We start from the raw sequence: 25,329 nt of genomic DNA, 5'->3' as shown, positions 1-25,329 counted from the left end.
GAGAGTTCCCTTCTGCAACATCTTGTCCACCCCATGCATCCACTCCCATCCCCCATACATTCTTTGCCTGCCTCCCTCTGTCTTGTCCTCTGGCTCTGGCTCTGTTTTTGGTCTCTTTCTCTTTCTCTCTCTCTCTCTCTCTCTCTCTCTCTCTCTCTCTCTCTCTCTCCTCCCCTATGTGTACCGAAATAAAATAAATAAATAATCCAGAATACAGTCGCATGAAAACAATTAAACACATTCACAGAAAAGCACACGAGTTTTATTAAATTACAAAATGTGGAGTTCGACAAAACCATGAACCTCCCACATTGATTATAACAAGACTCGGGATCCATTCTTATTGCCCATCTTGTAGTGTCGAGCGCAGGGGTGCATGTGGTTAATTGATTGCAGAGCAGTGTTGTCATGTTGTTTCATCACAAGGGATTTTCAATACCATATTAAATGAGGAATGCTTGATAAAATATCCACAAGTTGGGAATTCCAAATCATCACGACGACGTACTACCAATTAGTCCCTGCACCTTGTGGGATCATCTGGTTCTGAAAGTTTTTGGCCCAAATCTTTCATGAACCAGCTGGTCAGGCCTGACATTTGACAGAAGGTGGCAGGAAATTGCAATTTGTTCAGGGTGCCGGCAATAAATCGCCTCATTGCGAAGAGCACCGTGAGATGTTTAACGTCCACCAACTCATGCCAGTAGATGGAATGTCCAGTTTAACATTCATCCGAGAGATGGCGCACAAATTGATGCCTCTCCCTGCTTACAAAACACTGATGACAGTTTAGAGCGGGGTAGATATTTGCACCGAGATTAGACAGCTCAGAGGGGAGGGTATATCCCCTCCCATCTGAACTGTCTGATCAGAGGGGAGGCTATCATGCTAGCCTGAACTTCCAAATCTCTATATAATGGAAACTATTAATTGAGGAACTATACAGATAATAACACATCGCAAATTTGATTTCCGAAGCCCATCACTATCGTTCCCCAGGCAATGTGGGATCACATGTCATCTTACAGGATAAATCAGACTTGCGACAGGCCGAAAATAAACTTCTCTCCACAAGATCGAGGCTCTTGGAAGAACAAGGTGACAAAGTATGAATTGAAAATCTTGAAGTCGTGAATATCACGTGAAACTTCCAAGATCAAATTCATAGCTTTATGGCCTCAAAAGACTTTCATTCTATGCTCGATTCACCAAACCTACACCTTGCACATCTGGTTCTAAATATAAAAGCCTTCAAGGACTTCCCATTTAACCATCTTCCCAGTGGGATGCATTTACCGCTGCCCATTACTTTCTTCCATTTTTCCCTTTCCCACGATCAATGCTATTTAGGTCGAGGAAATTGGTTTGTTCAGAGAAACCTACAAGGAATTGTTAATCATGAAACAGGAGGGAAGAGCCTGGTGCTTCACTTGCCTGGAAGAAGTCATACTTGAGGAAATCGTGAAGCGGTTTGTAGGCCGGGACAGCCCAAAAGGCATTCAGGTACAAGTTGAGCACTGAAAGCCAGAAGACAAGTGTGAGTGCAGCGAGTTTGGTCTTGTATCCCAGAGCAACAAGCAGTATCAGAACTGTCCCCACAAGGTCCTGCACAAGCTGCAACGAGAAGGGGATCGGACGTGCACTTCAAATTAGCTGCATAGCTCAAACAGGAAGCAAAGTACCAAAACCAACTGCAATCATTGAATTTTGAATGACTTTGGTCTGTTTCATTTAAAAAACATATATTTGAGACACACTGAACATCCAGGGGGTTTGCAATAGGTTTTGGGAATGCAATGTAATAAAAAAATTTTTTTTTTAAGGGTTTCGCAAAGGAAATGATGACTTCTATATCTATCTATAATTCCAGCAATCTCTGTATGTGTGTCTGTCTGTGTGTCTGTATGCGACCGCCGTTTCTCGATGACCACCGGTCCGATCTGATTGAAACTTGCCAGGAATATTGCTGGGGACCCGCGGATGTGCCTTTTCAAGGTTTGATATTAATCGGCCAAGTGGTTCCCAAGTTACGGCCATTTATCTGTCAACCAATGACAAGACACGGTGCTATGACATCGCGAATGACGTCACAATTAATGGTTATTTATTTATTGCACGATTGACGTCACAATTCTTCTTCTTCATCGTTTGGTATGATGTCACAATCGACACTGGGGACCTGAGTATGTGCCTTGTCAAGGTTTTATATTGTTCTTCAGCTGTTTCCCCAAGTGTTTCCCAAGGGTTTGAAAGTTGTTTTTTCCCAAGGTTTGAATTAATTGTTGTGCTTGGTAGACATTTGTGAATACATTTACAGAGGGGCGAGAGAGGAGGGGGGAGAGGGGGGTGAGAGTGGGGGCGAGAGAGGGGGAGAGAGGGGGACAAGAGAGTGGGGTGAGAGAGGGTGGGGGTGAGAGGGGGGGTGAGAGAGGGGGGGGTGAGAGAGGGGGGGGTGAGAGAGAGGGGGCGTCACCTACGGGCCCACACTAGTATTACTAAAACTCTCATCTTGTGTATGTATGTATATGTATACAGGCACTCCTCACTTAACGACCTACCTGTTTAACGACCGCCCGGACTTACAACCAGCTCTCCGACCAGTCGGCAGCAGCAGCGCGGCGTCTCAGCATCAAGCATCTCATCTCGCATCACCCTTTTTTTAATACATATATTTTTTTTTCTCAGTCTCAGTCTCGTTCCCGCAGTCGGTCGCTATTCACTACACTAGCGTTCGCAATCTCCCAGACTACATATTTCGTCTGAAACCGGACTTTTTTGGAAGAAAATGCCCGAAAGGTCATACATACACAAATAAGCCAAAACAATGCCCGGTTTCAAGGCTTTTAAGGACAGGGTCACATTGCTGCTGGGAGGAAATGTCACTGGGTTCAAGTTAAAGCCTTTCCTCATCTATCACTACGAGAACCCACGTGCATTTAAGCAGGTTAGTAAGCACACGCTGCCCGTTTACTATCGTGCAAATAACAAGGCATGGATGACGCAAGCTTTATTTGAGGATTGGTTCATCAACTGCTTCATACCCTCGGTCAACCCTTCGTGACGAAGTAACCCTTCGTGATTTTTGGAAATCGTACAACATTTTACACTGCATAAAGAACATTGAATCAGCTTGGGAGGGAGTGACAAAAGTGTATGCAAGGCACATGGAAAAAATGCCTGAAACGTTTCGTGAATAATTTCGAAGGGTTTGACAAAGACGAACATGACGATGTCATAAATTAAAAAAATTGTGGAACTTGCTAACGTGCTTAATTTAGATGTTGAAGTGGAACATATTGAAGAATTGGTGGAATATGTCGAGGGAGAGCTAAGGAACGAAGATTTAATGGAGTTGGAAGTGCAGCAGCACTTGGAGAGGAAGAAGAAGAAGAAGAGGAAATAATGGAAGAAGTACAAAAGAGGTTCACTGTAAAGGGGTTAGCTGGTGTGTTCTCTAAAGTGAATGTGGCTATATTAGAACTAAAGGGTATTTATTACCTGTATATGTATTACTGTATTTACAGTATGCAAACTTAAGTAATGTATATTAGAGCTAATTTGATCTATTCTGTTTATTACAGTATACATTACACTACTGTATAAACATTTAAAAATAAATCCTCGCTTATCGACCAATTCGCTTAACGACCAAGTCGAAGGAACGGAACTCGGTCGTTAAGTGAGGAATGCCGATATATATATATATATATATATATATATATATATATATATATATATATATATATATATATATATATATATATATATATACATATATATATATATATATATATATATAGTTGTGAATTCGCTCCCGCCGGCGTGCGAACGGCCACGTGACTCGAATCGCGGCACGTCGCCCACTGGACGGACAATTCTGTCGTGACCCTCTCGGACTAACGCCGGGACTAACCATCCGGCAGGGATTCATCCTCCTGCCGGATTCCAACCACACACGCAGCCATGACGTCACCCAGCGCATAAAAAAACACAAGCCCCACATCTCGAGGGGTTCCCCACGCGAACACATGTGCTCTGCCCGTTGGAGCTTAACACACCCGCCCGCGTGGAGAACCCGTCCGGTCCAAATCCGAAATCCTGCCTAAACTTTGTCCGTCGCGGGATCGGCAACATTCACCGCGCTCGTTTCTGGACCGGGCTTCACTCCCACAAGCGAGCACGTGGCGGCCTCATGCGTTGCACAGCACTGACCTTGCGCTCGCTGCTGGGTGAACCCGGCGCGGTTCCCATTACAACTACGGCCGCTACTCGGCCTTCTTTCCTCTGTGGCAGTCTCCGTCGCCATTCAACCCACGCACACCTGCGTGTCACGACGCTCACACACCACTCCATCAAACTCACACCGGGAGACGCGGCTACATGTTCACACATGCCGACTGACATCTCCCTCACACACAGCGACCTTGCACACGCTGTCTCTCTCACACTCGGCCGTTCACTCACGCACCGTGCCTTACTCACACACGCGGGGGCACTCACCCGCGGTGTTTCACTCACGGCACGCTGGGAAGCACGCATCTCGGCACACTGCCACCACACCACTCACACGCGGGGTTTCATTCCCACACGGGGCGTCACTCATACCCGGGGTCTCATCCATACACGGGCTCGCACACACCTTGCACCACACACGCCGGGACAACCACACTGGGGATTCGTGTCCCCACAAGGGTTTCCGGGGCCTCTATACCCCCCAAGCTCAGCGTGCACCCGTTCGCAGCACTCCTCCCCTCAAACTCGCAAAGCACGACTGAACCCACCTGGTCGTGATTCGCCTCAAGGGGGCATACTCCCTCCCCTCTTTCCTGGAGGAGGCCATCCAGCTGCTCGCACCGGGTCTCTAACCAGTCCGCCAGCTCCCCCTCATGGTCCTCCACTACCTCTGTGTGTGTGTGTGTGCGCGTATCTAACCCCGTCCAATTCACTCTCTATCTCCCGTGTCTCTGTACATTTATTAGTTTCTGTTGTCTCCTCGTGTCTATTAGTCTCTGCTTCTTTCTGGCGTCTTTCCCTTATCTTTACGTAGGTCAACCTTGCTTTCTCCTTAAGTCGCTCCCGTCCTTCCCTCTGTTTCACTCCTTACTCTTTCACGATCTCCGCGTAGCTCATCCTTGCTTTCCGTCTTAATTGTTCTTTTCTCTCCCTCCCAATTCCTTTCACCTCGTCTCTTGTCTCCCTCGTGCACGTCTCCGTCACCCCAATGAGTTTTTCCCTCTCGGTCACCGTCACGCTTCTCGCCCAACACGTCCCCCGAATTATTTTGTCCTTACCCGCCTCCACCGCGGGCCTGAAAGCCGTTGCATTCCCCTCCAGCTCGTTCACTCCCACACGTGGCGTCGCCATTTTAATCTCCACCGTTGTCGCCTTCATGCCCGCCTGCAGGCTTCGGCCTATTTGCTGCATCTCACCCCGCATTTCTCTCATTTCTTCCTTCATGTTTGTTTCCATTTTTTCGTTCATGCCTTTTTATTTCGTTTTTCATTTGTTGCGTATTCGTTTCCATTTTCGTTTTCATTTCGTTCATTTGTTTATTCATCCTGCACACATTTGTTTTTATTTCATTCGTGCTTGTATCCATCTGCTTGTTCACTCCATCTATTTTGCTGTTTATGTTCGCATTCATTGCCGCCAGCATGGCACATAGCTGGGCCATGTCGGGTGCACTTGGCTGAGCCGATTCGGCCAGGATCGGGGGGTTGTGGTGGAGAGGGGGAGGGGAGGTGTCATACACCGCGGCTGCCGCCGCACCTATTTCGGGCTCTGGGTTCAGTTGGGGGAGTTCGTGTTCCTGCACGGGGATTTCATCCTGGACCATGGATTCTACACATTCTAAATCCATTTCTAATACCCCCGGCTCCCGCTCGCCTTGAGACGCCATCTTATTTCTCCTAACGGGTTAATTTAGCTCGCTCGTAATTTGGAGGGAATCGAGGGTCGCTCCTCTCACCCCTGGACCGATTCCCCGTGAATTTAGCTGGAGACGGGAGAGTTTGTTTTCCCGCTCTCTGACACCAGTGTTGCGAGGAGGGCGATGGGTTTGTGTCCCACGACCTGACACCAGTGTCACGAATTCGCGCCCGCCGGCGTGGGAACGGCCATGTGACTCGAATCGCGGTACGTCGCCCACCAGACGGACAATTCTGTCGTGACCCTCTCGGACTAACGCCGGGAGCTAGTCACGGGTGGGCCTTTCGGCCTCACCACGATCGTGCCAATCGGCCACCCGCGTGGGATAGGGTTGTTCGCCAAACTCGACCGACCTAAGTACCCACGCGGATGGTAGACCGGGCGATCGCACCTCGCCGCAGGTCGACTCCGGACACGGGCCGCTTAAGCGATCCGTTCTGTACTATCGGGATAACCGAGCGGTGTTATCGTCGGCCTCGACGGTTCCGATTAATTATCGGGCGTATTAAGCCCACGACGAACCCGTTACGTGAAGCAAGATGGAGATTCAATTAAAGAAAAGACGAAGCGAAACGGGAAAACAGTTCAACATAATGCACATTTATTCCGCGGCACACGGAGAGCACACATATACAGCCAAACAGAATGCACATAAAACAATTTAAAACAACAACAACAATGCAGAGCTACGACCGACTACGTGAGCACACGGCAACACTTAACAGTTTTACTTCACCAGACTGGCGCCACACACACACGTTTACACAGAACCCAAAAGAAATTGGAAGTGCGACTTCCCTGATCGCGTCGAGTCCTCCTTTTGCGACCGCAACTCCGAGCCCCTCCGGCGTGCTCCGCGAGCTCGTGCCGCGTGTCGCTCGTGTGGTCCGCTCGACTGTACGGACGGGGTTTTGGGGAAACGGACGGGGTTTGTTCGGCGGTTTTCCGCGCTCGCGCACGGGTCAAAGAAGCAAGGCAGGAACCACAAGCTCGCGACTCGAGCCATAAGACGACCATGAAGACCAACCAACTCTTGACCAACCAACCCAACAACCCTCAAGGTCCGTCCTGTCCGCCTTTTGTAGCGCGGGGCTCCGCCCTTCGCTCCGCCCTTCGCTCCGCCCCGTTTTCGGCCCCGCCTCCCTTCGAGCTTCTTGGAGAAGCCTCTCGAAGGGGGGCGTGACCTCTCACTTTCCCTCCACCCCGCGCCGTGCGGGGGCCGGGGGAGCCAGTCTTGGCTCAGAGCCAGGGAATTATTCCCCCAAAAAGAGGCCCCCACCCTTTATCACCTTTGACCCCTGCATCGCCCCTCCTCCACACCGAGCGCGGAGAACCTCGACGGGAAAAACAGGCGGGAAAACCCCCGAGCATAGTTGTTGGTTTTTGTTTGTTCCTGGAGATCGTAACCGCACAGGGCCTACTGAATGGCGAGTGGCGAAGATGTGGTAGCGTTGATGGTGGTGGCGGCGTGGTTGTAGTGTGGTTGGTGCTGTGGTGGGGATGGCATGGTTGTTGAGATGCTGTTTGTTTGAAATAAAAGATAGAACAGAATAACGGCTATCTCAAAGAGTCGCAGCCCGAATGAATCACATTTATTCCCTCTAAACAACGGGTTTGGAGCTAACTACACATGTACTTACAGACATTATCTCACCTATGGGACCTGAATGGTGGTTTGCGAATTTCCACAACCGTAACTATATATATATATATATATATATATATATATATATATATATATATATATATATATATATATATATATATATATATATATATATATATATATATATATATATATATATATATATATATATATATATATATATATATATATATATAGTTACGAATTTCCGCCTGCCCAGCATGCGAACGACCACGTTAACTAATTGCGGACGGTTCACCCACCGAACGAGCAATTCAGTCGTGACTTTCTGGAACAACGCCAGAAACCAGTCACGGGTGGGTTTTTAATCCCACCACGGCCCAGTCCGTATTCTACCCGCGCGAAATAGGGTCAATCGCCGAATATCGATATACCTAAGTACCCACGCGGTAACCTACCGAGGGACCGTACCTCGGCGAAGGCCTGCTTGGACACGAACCGCTGAAGCGGTCCGTTCCGTTCTGGGATAACCGAGCGGGTATTATCGCCAGACCTCGCCGGACCCGATTCTATTTAACGGTTATTTAAAAACCCACTACTATTCCGAGAAACAACATGGCAGTTCAATAAGGAGAAAATGACACGACAAATGGGGTAACATTCACACAAGCACATTTATTTACGACACAGATGCACATATACAAACGATCATGCAGTCAATGGGGGAAGGGGACAAGACACGAGCAAGGTAAAAACATTACAACCGACTATAAGCAATTATCAATGGGGTAACTTCCACAGTTTTACTTCGCAAGACACGGCACCCCAACATTCGTCCAAAGAAAAGCAGGAAAGACCCCATCAAAGGCAATGGGGTCAGACTGGACCTCTTGGGTCTTTATGGCGTGGGACTTGGCAGACCGAACGAGTCCCACGAGACCGTTGCAGGTTACCTGCACCCTCGTGGTCACTGGCTTGGGCGACCCGCGATGCTCCTTCCCCACGGCGGCTAGCGTAGCCGCGGTTGAGCCCAGGCCCTGCTCAGCGGCCGGCGAGCTCTCTCAGGCTCTCTCCACACGAACGCGCGGTTTGCGCGACACAGCAGGCAAGGCTGCTCCTCCAACTCGCGCCTCTTTCGCGACGCCCGGACCTCCGCCGAGTGGCTGCTCCCAGCTCCCCACTCAGACACGAGCCCCGATCTTCACCCAGCTCCGGCAGAAGCAGCCCAGGTCCTTCTGCGGCGTCCAGCGGCCGCGACAACTCCAGCAACCTCCGAGAGAGAGAACGAATGCCAGAGAGACAGAGACAGAGACAGAGACAGAGACAGAGAGAACGAACGCTCCGTGCGCCCTTTTTATTACCCACGCTCCCCCCCCCCTCCGCTCTCGCCCCACCCTCTCCTTCCAGAACATGCGGGAACCTTCCTGAACGAAGCGTTTTCCCGCCAAATCGGGGGCACTCCCTTGCCGCTGTGGTTGTTTTCGTCCACACGCCGGGCGGAATTCACCGTGGAGATGCCATTCGTCCGGGGGAGGGGGGGACGCGGACCGCCTGCTTTCCCTCGACGAAGGCCAGGCCTCTAGCAACCGTGTGCCGAGGTGGAAGCACGGTGGTGTGGTTATGAGGATTGTGGTTAAGGTGATCAGGATGGCGTGGTTTGTTGAGAGGTGGTTGTGGTGGTGGAAGGACGGTGGGTCTGAAGCGGTTGTTTGAGAGCGATGTTGGTGGTGGTGGTCCAAAATAACGATGGTGAAAGAAAAACGGCTATCTCAACGATCACAGCCCTGTGACACGAATAAACCCCATTAAACAACGGTGGGGAAATTTAACTGAACACAGACTTATCGATCTAACTGAACTAAGGACCTTTATGGTGTTCTGCGAATTTCCACAGCCGTAACATATATACATATATACACACATGTATGTATTTTCCCAAAATACAGCCAAAACGATGCACAATAGCACAATAATTTTCGGGCCACCTTACTCACCATTCACCTCAATTATTAAAAAATCAATTCCCGTTTCAGGCAAGTTTTGGTATGACGATCCATAAAGTGCAAGGACAAACCATGGAGAATCTGTTGATATACCTCGAGAAACGGGTATTTCAGCATGGACAACTGTATATGGCTCTTAGCCGAGGAAAGGTGAAGGAAAATGTCAAGGTATTCCTGAAGGATAGGAGATCAACCAAGAATGTTGTCATTAAACGCTTGCTTCGTTGAACGATCACTCCTGAGGTAAATGCTCAAATTTTCTTCAAGTTAAAGTTTGACCACAAATTATATTAAAAAAAAATTTCCCATTAACCGCTGTCACAATGGGTATCCAACGGGTTCACGGGTCGTCTCGTAATAAATAAATTAAGAGATCAAGGGTTTAAAAAATAATTCAGAAAATGCAAATTCTGCTCGATACTCAACACACTATTGTTCTAGTTTTGCCAATGTGAAGTTATCAAAATAAACTGATAAGTTCGTTTTATGGTGAAGAATGTGACCAAGAGGACCAAGTGGCACCACCAACGATGGGCTCAGTGGGGAAACTGTTCAGTGCCTGGTAAACTGAAGGCAACACCAACTGCTGTACGCAGTTCGTTTATATTTCGATTTTGTGTCCAAGTTGTGCACAGGAATGTTCGAGACATCGTACACAAGTGCTGATAAAAGATAATATACTATCGTCTTCCTAACCAGGACAAGCTGGACTTCATGAACCATGATAAGAAAGGCCCAATAACTAAGTGTGAACCATGCATGAGTTGGTGCAGACTCTTGTTGCTGCACTTCTTTAATGGCCACAATTATTCGCACATTCTTGTGGGGTTGGTCGGGGGAAGTTTTTGGCCCAAGCCTTTCATGAACCAGTTTACCAGGCCTGACATTCGACCAAGTAGTTAGAGCGGGAATTTGGAATTTGGCCATGGTGCCGACGATTGCTCTCCTACTCTTTGCGAAGATCACTGTGGGATCTTTAACGTCCACCAACTAATGCTGGCAGACAGGACACCTAGTTTGACGTCCACCCGAGGGACGGCACACACATCGATGAATCGCCCTGCCTGTGAAACAACGGGATGACAGTTTATAGCTGGGCTGAAATTCGATCCCAGGATAGACACCTTGGAGACGAGTGTACTCGTCACTACACAAGGTCAACTACAATGGTCATCCTTCACTTTACATTATATTGAAACAAAGAATAGATTTTAAATGGGGTCTCACAGGGGTCGACCAAGAAAGACTTTACCGTCCATCTGTGTTTTTAGGTCAGCTCGCTGATTTAATATAACCGTTCAATGTCCTCAGATCCGTCCGTACGTCAACATTTTTATTTTTCTATCTCCTAGACATCTCGGCCGATTGAGTTCTAACTTGACACGATGATAATACTAGTTGCTATCTATAGATCATCTGAGCCGTTTTTCGCATTTTTGCCTCGGGATCAAGGCTGCAGGGTCATCAAGTGCAAAATGACCGATTGGTCGAATGGCCCTTAAGGAAGCATCAGATGGCTATAATGCATAATGGGTTTCATAGGGATTATTAATAAGATTTAATTAGACCAACTAATTTCTCGTTACCTCTGTCGTCTGGTCCTGTTTATTGGGCAACACGAGGTCCGCTAACTTCAACACGGCTTCGCGCGGTTATTTTAAGTTCAATTAAAATTCTGTTTTCACTTTTCATCGTCGCTAAGGTTGATCAACACTCGGTTGTATCAAGTTTTGTGAAAATTGAATGTTTATATTCTCGGTCTGTGTGGAATGCTTTGCAGCAAAGGGTAGCGTCCATGGGCTTCCATCCGTTTCCATGACATATAACGAGGCTGTCTTTAGCCTGGTGTTGGCGCAGTGGTTAGGGCAGTGGCTTGGGACCCAAAAAGTCCTGAGTTCAAGCCCCGTTGGGACACTGAATGAATATATATATATATATATATATATATATATATATATATATATATATATATATATATATATATATATATATATATATATATATATATATATATATATATACCAAGTCGAAAACACCAGGGGGTTGACTCAGCCTGCCATCCTTCCGAGGTTGGCAAAATGAGTACCAGTTGTACTGGGCCCGGTGTATGCCCCGGTTAGAATAGTTGTACCATATCCCTGTGTGTCGTAAGAGGCGACCAGGGTTGCGTCAGGAAGGGCATCCGGCGTAAAAACCTAAGCCAAATCATTATGCGGACAACAAAGCGAATTTCTATACCGGATCGGTCGAGGCCCGGGTTACCAACGACTGCCACCGGTACCGGTGGTCAGCAGGGTACCAGTGGAAATTGTGCTACTGCTGGGCGAAGGAGGAGTAGGAGATGGGGAAGGCGAGTCTGGAGGCAGTGGGAGAGGGGGAAGGGTAGAAGTGTGCAGGTGAGAGTTGGAACGATGACTGGCAAAGGGCGAGAGTTGGCTGATATGATGGAGAGACAAAAGGTGGACATACTGTGTTTTCAAGAGACCAAGTGGATGGGGAGTAAGGCTAGGAGCATTGGAGGTGGTTTCAAACTGTTCTACCATGGTGTGGATGGGAGGAGAAATGGTGTCGGGGTAATCCTGAAGGAAGATTATGTCAAGAGGGTATTGGAGGTGAGGAGAGTGTCGGACCGAGTGATGAGTGTGAAGTTGGAAATTGAAGGGGTGATGATGAATGTCATCAGTGCATATGCCCCACATATGGGGTGTGACATGGAGTATAAAGAAGATTTCTGGAGTGAGTTAGATGAAGTGGTGGAGAGTGTATCCAAGGATGAAAGAGTGGTGATTGGAGCAGATTTCAATGGGCATGTTGGGGAAGGGAATAAAGAGGATGAGGAGGTGATGGGTAGGTACAGTCTCAACAAGAGAAACGTGGAAGGGCAAATGGTGGTCGAGTTTGCAAAAAGAATGGAAATGGCAGTGGTAAATACGTATTTCAAGAAGAAGGAGGAACACAGGGTGACATACAAGAGTGGAGGAAAGTGCACACAGGTGGATTACATCTTAAGCAGGAGATGCAACCTGAAAGAGATTAGTGACTTAAAGGTTGTGGCAGGGGAGAGTGTAGCTCGACAGCATTGATTGGTGGTCTGTAGGATGACTTTAGAGGTGAGGTTGAGGAAGAGAGTGAGGGCTGAACCAAAGACCAGATGGTGGAAGCTGAAGGAGGAAGACTGTTGCGTGGAATTTAGGGAGGAGACGAGACAGGCGTTGGATGGTGGTAAAGATGGGTGGGATGATTGGGCAACTACAGCAGAAGTTGTGAGGGAGACAGCTAGGAAGGTACTTGGTGTGACATCTGGACAGAGGAAGGAAGATAAGGAGACTTGGTGGTGGAACAAGGAAGTACAGGAAAGTATAAGGAAGAAGGGGTTGACAAAAAGGAAGTGGGATAGTCAGAGAGATGAAGAAAGTAGGCAGGAGTACAAGGAGTGGCGTCGAAAGGCAAAAAGAGAGGTGGCTAAGGCCAAGGAAAAGGCATATGATGAGCTGTATGAGAAGTTGGATACAAAAGAAGGGGAAAAGGATTTATACCGATTGGCAAGACAGAGGGACCGAGCTGGGAAGGATGTGCTGCAGGTTAGGGTGATTGAGGACGTAAATGGGAATGTGCTGACGAGCGAGGAGAGTGTGTTGAGAAGGTGGATGGGTTTAAATACTTGGGATCAACTGTCCAAAGTAACGGAGAGTGTGGGAGAGAAGTGAAAAAGAGAGTGGAGGCAGGATGGCGTGGGTGAAGAAGAGTTGCAGGAGTGATTTGTGACAGAAGGGTAGCTGCAAGAGTGAAGGGGAAAGTATATAAGACTGTAGTGAGACCAGCTATGTTGTATGGTTTGGAGGCGGTGGCACTAACAAAAAGACAGGAAGCGGAGCTGGAGGTGGCAGAGTTAAAGATGCTGCGATTCTCATTGGGAGTGACGAGGATGGACAGGATAAGAAATGAGTATATTAGAGGGACAGCGCAGGTAGGACAGTTTGGAGACAAAGTGAGAGAGGCGAGATTGAGATGGTTTGGGCATGTGCACAGGAGGGAAGCAGAGTATATCGGGAGAAGGATGTTGAAGATGGAGCCGCCAGGCAGGAGGAGAAGAGGAAGGCCAAAGAAGAGGTTCATGGATACGGTGAGGGCGGACATGTGGGTGGTTGGAGTGCCAATGGAAGATGTGGAGGATAGAGCGAAATGGAGACTGTTGATCCGCTGTGGTGACCCCTAACGGGAGTGAACCGAAAGAAGAAGAAGATAACGAGGCTGTCTTAAGTTCTAGTTGATTTCTGTTTTAACTTTTGGGACCTTCTGGTGAAGCTACACGTTTATGAAGATAATTCTCGTGCAAATTTGCTCAGAAACACACTTTTCATGAGGAAAATATATTCAATTCAAATAACCGTGAAACTCTGGAAGGGACACCACATGCTTTCCCTTCACTGCTTCACCTCGTAACCTGTCCTGAGGGACTGCTTATTCGAAGCATCTGTGAGATTAATGTTTATATTTTAGATTGTTTGGGGATGTGCTTTACAAGTATCTGAAAGAATTCCGGTGAAAAACGGATGTTTTAAGATTTTGTTTGGGCATTTCATCCAACGGCGAGCTGGCTGGTCACGTGATGCCACGCAGACGTAGAGGCAGCGAGTGATTGAGCTTCTCGGTGGCCCGAGGGTCCTTTTTAGTTTGGGTCCAGCTCTGTCCTGGATACAGCCATTAAATGCACACACTTAGAGTATTTATTTCACAGCCATAAACGTGGGTTTGAAAATTGTATAATGATGTTGGGAATGATTCCTAGAATATGGAGATTTTTGCTTCGAGCGGCCTCACGTGTTTATTTTATATTCAATTTTAATTCTGTTTTCACTTTCCATAGTCTCTCAGGTTGATTAACAATTGGATGCATCAAGTTTTGTATCCGAGCTGACCGTCAAACCCGCCCGGGTGTATTATTCAGTTTTATATAGTGTATCAGTCCACAACCTTGTATATATATACACTGTATATCAAGCGAATTGGTTGTTGGAAATTGATGATTTATATGACCTTGACCCTTGACCGATTGATCTCAAAAGAACAGGCTTCCATCTTTTCACTACCTCTACTAGCTGGTGAAGTTTTGTTTAGATCAGAGTAAAAAATATGACGGGCAGGCGATTGACGGACAAACAGACAGACAAAATAGCAGACCAGGCCAATCAATGTAATTGAATTGTGTCGATAACAGTTTTATTAAAAAAAACCCCCAATACTTGATCAACTAGAAAGGCATTCAGTAGAGAGCATACCTCTGCCAGGCTGAGCAGTTTATTTTTCGTATCCCATTGACAGGCCGGATCTGGATCCAGACCTGAACCAAAATCTAATCGGCTTGTTATTGTCCCCTACCCAACTCATCCACCAAGTTTTGTTATAACTCGTCCACAATCTGTTGAAATATCGTGCTACATATCGTTTTTGGTCCCATCTTTCAATGGTGAAAAAAAAAATCACTTTTAATACAATATTTATTTTTTTTAAATTCGGATTTGGATCTTCACCAAAATGAAATCAATTTGTCCTCGTCACACTCCCATCCTGTCCACCAAGTTTCGTGTGAATCCATCCATAACTTTTTGAGATATTGTGCTATATATTGTTTTTGGCCCCATCTCTCAATGGTGAAGAATCACTTTAAAAATTCTCAGATCTGGATCCGCATTCGGATCTTCACCAAAATTAAAACATTGCTGTCCTTGGCCGGTCAACTACATAAACAAAGTATTTCAGAACGATTGCTTGAAAACTGTGGCCAAAAATCGTGTGACAGACCAACATACTTGGCAAAAAAATTTTTTCGCCAACTAACAAACACAGACAGCATAATGTACGCAACCAATCAATATACTTGAAAAATCTTCGCTTTTTGCAAGTAACAAACAAAAAGACAGCAAGTAATTATTTGGTGGCAGAGGAAACGACGTGGTGTTTGTACGACCAAAGTCGTTTGCACTTTGGGGGAAATACAGTTTGCAATAGTCCAAGCTGTTTGAAGCAGGATTCAAACTAACAATGCAAATAGAAAAGAGCAATAAAACCTGTGCTGTTTGGCCACATTTACCTGTAAAAATGGGTGAGCGGTGGTAATGGGGGTGGCTGGTTGGTAGCGAAAGGAGGGGGCAGATTGGCAGGGAAAGGAGGGAGAAGATTGGCAATTGACAGTGAAATGGTGGTTGGTTGGGGGGGGGTGATAGACAGTGAAGGAGGGGAGAGGGGTGATTGGTAGTGAAGGCAGGGGGTTGATTAGCAGCGAAAGTGTTTCTCTGTGTGTTTGTCTATGTCTGTCTGTCTGTCTGTCTGTCTGTCTGTCTGTCTGTCTCTCTCTCTCTCTCTCTCACACATAAAAGACACAAACTCACCGAGATCGCATTTGCCTCGAAGTGTAGCAGCGTCATGAACATCAGCACAAGGAGCAAACGACCACCAAGCTGCATGTACTGGCGAAGACCCGGCGTACCGACGCTTGGTACACCAGCAAACATAGACCTGCCATCGGAGTGAGACTCGGAAAGCAGCAGAAGCAAACCTCCGCTCAGTGCCAGGTTCCTGCAGGTACAGATACAAGTGGGGATCTTCGTTTATTCAAAATAACATGATGCTTGTCGATGTAGTTGATTGTTGGAAGAATAACGGTTGTACCTAAAGCACATTATGCTAGTGTAGTCTGTTCTTTATGGCCAGTATGCTGCAGAAAGGAATGGATCGTGGTTGCAGACATAGTGAAAATATTGTTGCCATTAAATATCAATTTAGGAGCAATCTTACCATTGGCATTTACTCCACTCACTTTCTTATTTCTACATTTCTAAAGCAGTCACATGTAATACCAATGTAGAGAAGGGCAAATTTCCAGGTTGGCTCAACTTCTGTACATGTGGCAATTGCAGGTTAAAATGATGACGAATCCAACCTAGAGCCCCCACCCAATCTCCCCCACACCCACCGGTGGTAAAATCGTCGTGTATTTGCTATCAGACTGTTTCGGCACACGCTGTAACAGAGTGATGACTGTCAATGCCATGTGTTGCCTGTCCAGAGTCGATTCTCAGTCGTGGAAAGGCTCAATACATCGTCATAGTTACAGGTATAGCATGTTTGAAGTTTGGACACGATTTCATTATGCCATGAGCGGTAGAATTTGATGATCACTGCATTCTGATCTTCAAATTTACAACCAAGTTGTAACCACCATGCCATGTTTATCAGCAGCTGAGAAAGTTTGGACAGGGAAGGAACATTGTGGACTCTGAGTATGCCTGCTACAAGGACTGTTCCAGGCATTCTATATGGGATGGTACAGGATTTGTGGACAGTAAGTCTGTCTTGAAGCCATTGGTTCAAACCCTGTCTTGACATGGTGAAGTTAGTTCAAAATGTGATGATTTCTGATCGACGTCCATTAATAACCATTTTTTTAACAGTACAACGTGCACACAACTGGTGGTCCAGCATGGGCCACAGGATAGCAACTATGATGATTACCCCCACCACCGAAGGTGAAGGAGGTTATGTTTTCACCCCTTACTGTTTGTGTGCAGGATATCTCAAAAAGTTGTGGATGGATTCGGATTAAATTTTGTGGACTGGTTGGGTGTGTGACAAGGACGAACTGATTTGATTCTGGTGAAGATCTGAATCTGGATTTGGATACGATAATTATTTAATTCCCAAAGTGATTCTTCACCATTGAGAGATAGGGCCAAAAACGACATATAGCATGATATTTCAAAAATGTATTGGGCTCGATTATGTGCTCGTGGATCAGGCATTACGTGGTGGAGGTATGCGCTCTACCGAGTGCCCTTCTAGTTTGCAGATGTTTTCTCCAGCAAAGAATGTAATCGTATAATCACATTTCCTTCCCACTCCATCTCAGTGTTGCATTGAAAGACCCAACTGGCATAAAAAGGTGCCTCATGCTCATTCCTGGGTTTTGTATGCAAAATGTAGGATCATGGATGAACGAGGTGACAGAGGGTAAAAAATAAAATACGTATTGACAATATTTGTTCCTGGAGAATGGACATGGTATTGTTCCTGGAGAATGGACATTGTGGCTATAGTTACACAACAAGAAAGGGAGAAAACACAGAAACCTGCAAGAAGAGAGTTGTGGTTAACGGGGAAGTAAAGATTGGGGGTATAGATGGGGGATGACATGAGATGGTGGCGCACCATCTGCTTGAAGCTATGGAGGGAAGAGTGAGATTCAACAGCTTCAGGGAGGAGGTTCTACAAACAGGAGAAAAGAGTGGAGGTGTGCGCAATAAGCCTGGATTTTGGGAATGGGGTTACTGGAAGAATATGTACATCATGGAGTTGCTGGTGAGTATCAGAGGGGTGAGAATGCAGAGGGAGCTAGACTGGAGGCCAGGCGGTAAAGAAACAGAGAAGTCACCGACCTGTCTCAAAGTGAGAACAACAGGCCTTGTACTTTGGCGTCATTGTAAGAAATTCCAATAATGTTGAGAGTTTTAGATTCCACAGAATTCTAATATAAATTGATGGCCAGAGATGCTGCATGTCAGTTTTTCAGGACTAAAAATGGATGATTCAGCCCCTATCAAACAACACTATAAAGCCGCAATATCTCCGACATCACACTGTGGTGTGCAGTTAGTTTATCCATCATCCGGATTATCAATTGTTGTGGAGGATGACAGCATTAACAAGGAATAACAAAAGCATTCTATGAAACGTCGTGGTGGCTTCGCTGTGACAGAGATGGGATGCCGTACTCCAGAAGGACAATGCCCACCCATACGTCACGAACATGGTGTACTGTTTGTGCACCAAGAGATACGAAATAATCATACAAAGAGGCCACGTCATCTGGGATGGGGAGATTTCACCATTTAATGAAAAAATATTTTACAAAGCAGGTGCTTCGAATGATCTGGTTTGTCTGGGTACTATGCAAACACTTTTAATGGAACTCTTGTACCAACTTCATGAGCATCAACCACAAGAAAAAAATTAATTCACAAACATTTTCCCACCACGATGGGAAATTTCATTTGGGAAGATTCTGCTAATCGGGGATCATGGGAAAGGTTGTAGAGGGGCCTCCATGTGCCTGGATTAGTGCAATAAGTCTTCCTGCATTTATCACACACCTCTTCAACAAGTAGGGGCCATGACTGGGAAGTAAAATAAAAAAAAATTTTAAAGGAAAGTTAAACATATTTTAAACCATTTGGACTTTGCTTGTTACAAATGACAAATAAGCTGCAAATGAATTCCAGTTAGCTTGACTAGACATACACCATGGTCACACTTTCATGGTCTTGACCTTTGTTGGAGCAAACAATCGGGGCAAAGGTTGATTTATACGATTGCTCCAACGAAGGGTTAACGACCAAAATGTCTGCTTCTCCTTGCTTCCCATGGCGGTTAGCATACCTCAATCAACGTCCTCGCTCACTCGGATGGGAATTACATGAAGAATGGAAGACATATAAAAAGGCACATTGAAATTGGACGTGGAGTTTCAGCATGATAAGGGTTAGTTCACTGTAACCACAATTCACAACACCACGTTATAATAGAACACCATAAATACACGTCACTGGGAAAAATAAAAAAAAATAAAAACAAAGGATTCTTACCTCATGAGGAATTTCACATCCCAAAGAATACTGTAGGCAACTGTCTGGTAAACACATCAAACAAGGTAACAGCTTGTGCATAACTACCTTAGAATGTGTAAAGTTTGTTAATATTCACAATGTTACTCAATGCTGATTCATCATCGTAAAAAATAATTTACTGGGTAGGTTCATGGTCTTCAACAGGATAAATAATTCAAAGCAATTTCTTACACACAAAGGAAACTAAAATAAAGCCTCAAAGGAATTCCTCATTCATGTAAATGTAAAATGCATTTACCATTACCCAAAGCACATGCACCTTGTTAACCTCAGTAAATGTCAGAACAATGAACACACTCGCACTGCGATTGAGAAAAAGTATTGTTCCCGGAGAATGGGTGGTGGTGGGGTTGGGGGAGAGGGTTACATAATCTTACAACCAGTACCAAATAAACCGACGCCCTAAATTATGCCGAGAACATCTCGCACAGTGGATCAAGATCTGGCATAGACCATCATGAAGGACTTCGTTGATCAGCATGCCCCATGAGAGGAAAGAGGAGGACATTGGGACCATACTCTTTGCAGAGCGTTGGTGCTGCCTAAGCAGTGTCCTTGGCTATTGGGCACAATCCTGTACGGGTTGCCACTCTGACACAGTATACCAGCATGCTGGCACTCATTTTGCCGACCTCGGAAGGATGACAGGCCGACTTAACCCCACCTAGTATTAATTCAACAGCTGAGTGGGATTTGAACTCAGGACCTGAGGATCCAAAGCCCACCACCCGAACCATTAAGCCAACACCAGGCAGGAATCACTGGAGACACAGAAGGATTTACTTTGGGTTGATGAACGAATGCAGAGAGGGGACCCAAAGCATCAACGTGTGCAGGCCATTATTGCTGCCAAAGGGAGGAGACTTGTAATATTGTTGTGGGCCGGGTATCGGCAGCGAGCGCGACCACTAGATGGAGCAGTAGGGTCGGCTCCACCGAACACCTGGAATCTAGATCGTGCTCCTCGGAGAACTCCGAAGGGCACGGGTCCCTTACAGGACCGTGGTCGCCAATATCTCGGCGACGTGAGGTCGGGTCCACTTGTCTAACTCCAATTTACCTAAGTACTCACGCTGTCCAACTACCGGGGAAACCACACCCTCGGCGGACTCTGTCCAATCCGAGTCACGGGAACGGCTCGGATCCGGCGTAACCGAGCGGAGTTACCAGAGCCGCGCCGGACCAAATGTACATCTACAGCAGCAACGGCCTTTCTAATTCCCCAACACGCACCGCGTTAAACCAATGAAGAAAACACAAAAACGAGCTGATACATTTAACACATGGATATTTATTTACAATGGGTGGGGAAGGAGGGAAGCACATAAGGGCAGAGTTATCACGAGTAATAGAGATGCAAGTATGTACAGTAAAAAGCACTTAAACAATTCCTACTTATAGACAGGGCCCACAGACAGACGCACACCCAAAATAAACGAAAGGGACCTTCCCGCCTTGTGCGGTCTTCGACGAGACGAGCGAACCAGGACGAGACCAGCTGCGTCGAGATGCGACCAGGCCAGCACCAGTGACGACACGAAACCAGAAGCATCGAGTGATGTGTTCCGCAGTCAAGCAGACCTCGAGCTGACGGAGAACCAGACTCCAGCGACAGGACGAAATGAGAGCAGACGCCGGCGACAGGACGAGATTAATCTCCTCCGTCCGTCCAAAATCACCAACCTTTTTTCTCTAGGAGGGAGGGGCCTCCTCTTCTGACCACTCGCCTCCTGATTGGACGAGGGGTCCTCACGCGGCTTGTGGCCGCCTCCCCATTGGCTGAGGCACGTGTGTAGTGCTCGCCCTCTGCTCATTGGCTGGAGCTTCGAGCCGAAGCGACGGAGGCTCTGCCCACCTCCTCGCCTTCGGCCGCGTGCCTAATGGCGCTGGTGCTGAGTCGGAAACGGGGCGGGTGAGACGCCCACTCCTTGCCGATTGGCTAAAGGGACGCCATGCCTATGGTAGGCTCCGCCCACGCGCGCGCTTACTGGCGAGGGTGTGTAGAATGCCGCGAGCATTATAGCGTCAGGATGGAAGTGAAGATGGCATCATTATCGTTGTTAGAAGTTAGAAGAAAAGAAGTGTTAGAAGTTAGAAGAAAAGTGTTCGAAGAAAAACCCTAACTATCAAAATAACTCTGCAGCGCATGAACATTTAATTACCCATTAGCCACAGGTAGGGGGCCCCAACTATAAACACATACTTACCAATACAACTGTTCTATCGGGACTCTGAATGTTGAGTGCAGTAAGCTTCCAGATTCGTAACAATATGTCTGTGCCACTAGAGTCCATCAAGGAAAACCCAAGGCAGGTAAACAAATCGAGGCCAATTCAATTAGCACTGGTTTTTGTAATGTAAATGTAGGAAGAGACTGGACACCATAATGTGGACAGCTATACTGTACCTATCACATCAATTTTGGCATGTCCATAACCAGTGAGGGTGGTATAAGAGCATTGCAGGGTCAAGTCAGAAAAACACCGTGTGTATATTTCAAAATGCAGGAGAGACACCTTGGCACCAGTGTCCTGGAGCAGAGGAATGCACATGTCATTGAGAAAGACAACACATGTTTTAAAGTTTGATGAAGTCAATAAAGCAGTATGAATTTTGGCCGGTGGAGTGCACAAGGTCTGTGATTGAGCACTTGCTCATGTTGAGGCGGAGTGACAACACCTGGCAAAGTGGTTAGATTTTCTGAAATTTCTGCACCGTTGGCCCTGGGCAGGCAAGTGAAGCTCTGAACTTGTGCCTGGTGGACCCACATTTGCTGTGCAATGCATTCTAGAACGTGTGAGGTGCTGCAGTGAATGTTGTACTGTGAGCTTTGTGCCCGTTGGTGTGAAAGTTTGCCGAATTTACCGAACTGCAGAGTCCGTAGCTGTAACAGGTGAGAGCATTCCAGTATATTGCTTCCACTTGAATAGCTATCTTTATGGTTTGAGGCAAAGTTAGGTCATCAGAGTCGAGTAAAAGTCTCTCCCTCACTTGTGTTCCAAATTTTCAAGGAAGTGCTAACTCTCTCAATGTAGACACATACTGGAGAAGTGACTCGCCGGGCCGCTGGCCCTGTTGTCAGAATTTGAACTTTTGAATGAGGACGCTCTGAGTGGCTCTGAAATGTGAAGCAAGCACGGCGTTGGCTTCACAGTAGGTCTGCACAGGGCTTAGCTTCAAGAAAATGGATTGACCCTCCGTGCCCAGTGTATAAGCAAAGCACATCTCCGTGAATCGGCCGCATCTTGCAGATTCATTGCAAGCAAGTAGCCATGAAAGGCAGTCAACCACCTGGACCACAGAAAGGGCGGTTTGCCAGGTAAAATAAAAAAGAATAGCACCGCAAAGCGGGCATAAACCCCTCAGCCCCTTGACGCAAACCAATTTCAAGATGGAGGCCACATTGAAAATCGCAGCACGGCGCACACACAACACCAGATCAAGTGCAAGTAGAAAAAAAGAAGAAAAAAGAAAAGAAAAGCAGAGCACCCCATCTGTGATGTCATTTGATATTTATTTTTGCTTTGCAAAATAAAATAAAATCAATCTGTCAAGCCGTTCTCAAGTTATTGTCTGGAAACCAATTTCAAGATGGCTGCCATGGAGGCCACATTGAAAAATCGCAGCGCCCCCATTTTCGAAAGGAACCTTCCTCTACTCAACCCTGACACACCCTGCAATAATGGATTTAATCGGACAAGGCGTTCTCCTCGAAATCGACGGAAACCAATTTCAAGATGGCTGCCATGGAGGCCACATTGAAAATCACAGCGCGCCCATTTTCGAAAGGAACCTTCCTCTACTCAACCCCAACACACCCTGCAAAAATGTATTTAATCGGACAAGGCATTCTCCTCGAAATCGACGGAAACCAAAAGTTGACAGAGGCCCGGACGGACGCCCGGACAACGCCTATGACGACAATACCCCTTCGCCAATTCAGGCTGAGGGGGAAAAAGGGGTCAGTGAGGCAATATAAAATTCTGCCAATCAAAAATTGCCAATGTTATGTTGTCAACAGATGCTAAACAATGCGATTCGTTGCAAGGCACAAGCCCGTTAATTCCGCAGCACTTAACGTTCACAAGACTCCGTTAAGATGGCATCTCCCTGCTCACATCATCAAGCCATTTCCTCTTACATCATCGTGTCCCTTTCCAGCAATACACAAACATCTGGAAATGCAACAACAACATAATTGGAAATAACACAACATTGAAGAAAGAATACAACAGGCTTTCCTCCAAGTTTTCCGTTATTGGTAGTGAGGCATGAGCTCATGTTTCAGCAGCTGAACCAAAACCTGATGTTTACCTTTTGGTAACAAAGGAGAATGCTTGGTTTCAGAAGTAACTACAAAGATGTGGTGCTGTTACAGACATCTTGGGTCCCTTGGAGAAGCTTTACCATAAATGCCTCAACATGGGTGTATGGCACCTGCTTGAGCAGGTGAGGAACATGATCTTACCACTAGTGCCAAATAAACTGACACCCTAAAATCCTAAATGATTCCAAGGAACATCTTGCACAATGCATCGAGATCTGGCATAGACCAGCACTGAAGTTTTCATTTCATCAGCACGCTCCATGCTGCGGCCTCTGTGTCCTAGTGCCTAGGCCCCCACATTTGTGTGTTCTGATAATCAAAAAACATACTTGAAAGTCATACGGTGAATGTTGGATGCAGTTCATTAGAAAAAAATGGAAAATAACGTGTTTTAATCAACGTACTCAATCAGATATTCACCAACCTGCAAGGCGACAATGACAAATAATCCGATGCAGGCCTGCGGTACAAACCTACGACTCAGAACGAGGATACAGCCCGCTGTGGGTATGGGTACAAGGAGGGCAGGAGGAGTTGCAATAAAAATGGAATTTGGGAAATGAACAAGTTGATGAATTGTAACTAAGGTGAAATCAATTAAGAATTAACCAAAGGGAACCGAGTCAGGAACTCATGCTCAGCTACTCCGACTGATCCCAGATCCTCACCGAGTTGACCGAGAAGGTTTATCAATACAAAGAGATTTGCGAGAGCTGCTCCACACTGCCAGCTAGTTTCGATGTAGTCTCGCTGGTCTTTCCACTGGAACCACATGCGGATGCCATCCTCCAGGAAGGTGCTGACAAGGCAAAGGTGGGCCACATGCGGGAGGTAGTGCTTTGTCACTCGCAGGAACTGAAGGACAAAATGGCACGTGTCAAATGCTGGTCAGCAAAGGCTGTACCAAAGTCGTAAAAGCAGAATGTCCCATTGGTAAAAAGGAAAGAGCTCAGACGTGAAAATGCAAAACAATGAACCTCTCCACATACACTCATCTCAGCATACAGAATCGACAAGGAAATCGCAGACACAGGTAAGCACCAGGTGTGGAGTCCAAATGGTTTCCTGGGAAAAACAAACACCTTCAACCACGATGTTCAAAACTCACCTGGGATCGATCCAGAGCACCAAAATCTCACCTTTGCATTACTTATGCCACACCCAGACCAAACATCTAAGTACTGTTGTTGGGACTGTCAGTGTAAAGGGATGATGTGAAAAGTCAGAGTTAGTTGTCATGGTTGTGGTGTATGGGCATAGAGCGCTGAGGGGGCATGGAGTAGTGATCAATGCTTGATCACCTTACATGATCAATGCTCACGGCATTATCTCATACGAGTGTGCGCCCGTACGTGCAAAAAAAAAAAAAAGAATTGTGACGTCAATCGTGACGTCATAGCACCATATCCTGTCATTGGTTTGGTAAATAAATGGCCATAACTTGGGAACCACATGTCCGATTAATACCAAACCTTGAAAAGTCACATCCACAGGTCTCCAGCAATATACCTGGCAAGTTTCAATTAGATCGGAGCAGTGGTTGTCGAGAAACAGCGGTCACAGACAGACAGACACACAGAGATTGCTGGAATTATAGATAGACTACTACGGGCCCGTAGGTGCGTGCCCATAGTTGAGTGCCAGTATGTGCAGCCTCTCTCTCTCTCTCAAACCTTGAAAAGGCACATCCACGGGTCCCCAGCAATATTCCTGGCAAGTTTCAATCGTGCAAAAGAAATAATAAAAAATAAATAAACATTAATTGTGATGTCATTCGTGATGTCA

The 25,329-nt window shown here is 46.5% G+C and overlaps 1 protein-coding gene across 2 annotated transcripts in view; it reads right to left on the bottom strand.

The window, feature by feature from the left end:
• LOC147026634 (surfeit locus protein 4-like) overlaps positions 1-25,329 on the bottom strand; it is a 28,865-nt gene that overhangs the window by 2,309 nt on the left and 1,227 nt on the right. The window contains exons 2-6 of one of the 2 annotated variants that reach the window (XM_085882272.1): positions 24,213-24,399; positions 23,969-24,045; positions 19,176-19,219; positions 15,927-16,113; positions 1,435-1,614 (exon numbers count right to left, since the gene is read on the bottom strand). In XM_085882272.1, coding sequence (XP_085738398.1) covers positions 1,435-1,614; positions 15,927-16,113; positions 19,176-19,219; positions 23,969-24,045; positions 24,213-24,399 — 675 coding nt within the window. The remainder of the gene's footprint in view (positions 1-1,434; positions 1,615-15,926; positions 16,114-19,175; positions 19,220-23,968; positions 24,046-24,212; positions 24,400-25,329) is intronic. The other variant, XM_085882273.1, reaches the window with a different exon arrangement.

This window comes from Eptatretus burgeri, chromosome 5, assembly GCF_056783735.1.
Source record: "Eptatretus burgeri isolate ZD-2024b chromosome 5, Ebu_testis_v1, whole genome shotgun sequence".
NCBI lineage: Eukaryota > Metazoa > Chordata > Myxini > Myxiniformes > Myxinidae > Eptatretus > Eptatretus burgeri.
The sequence above is the reverse complement of the archived record's forward strand: the minus strand, read 5'-3'. Positions and strand labels throughout refer to the sequence as shown.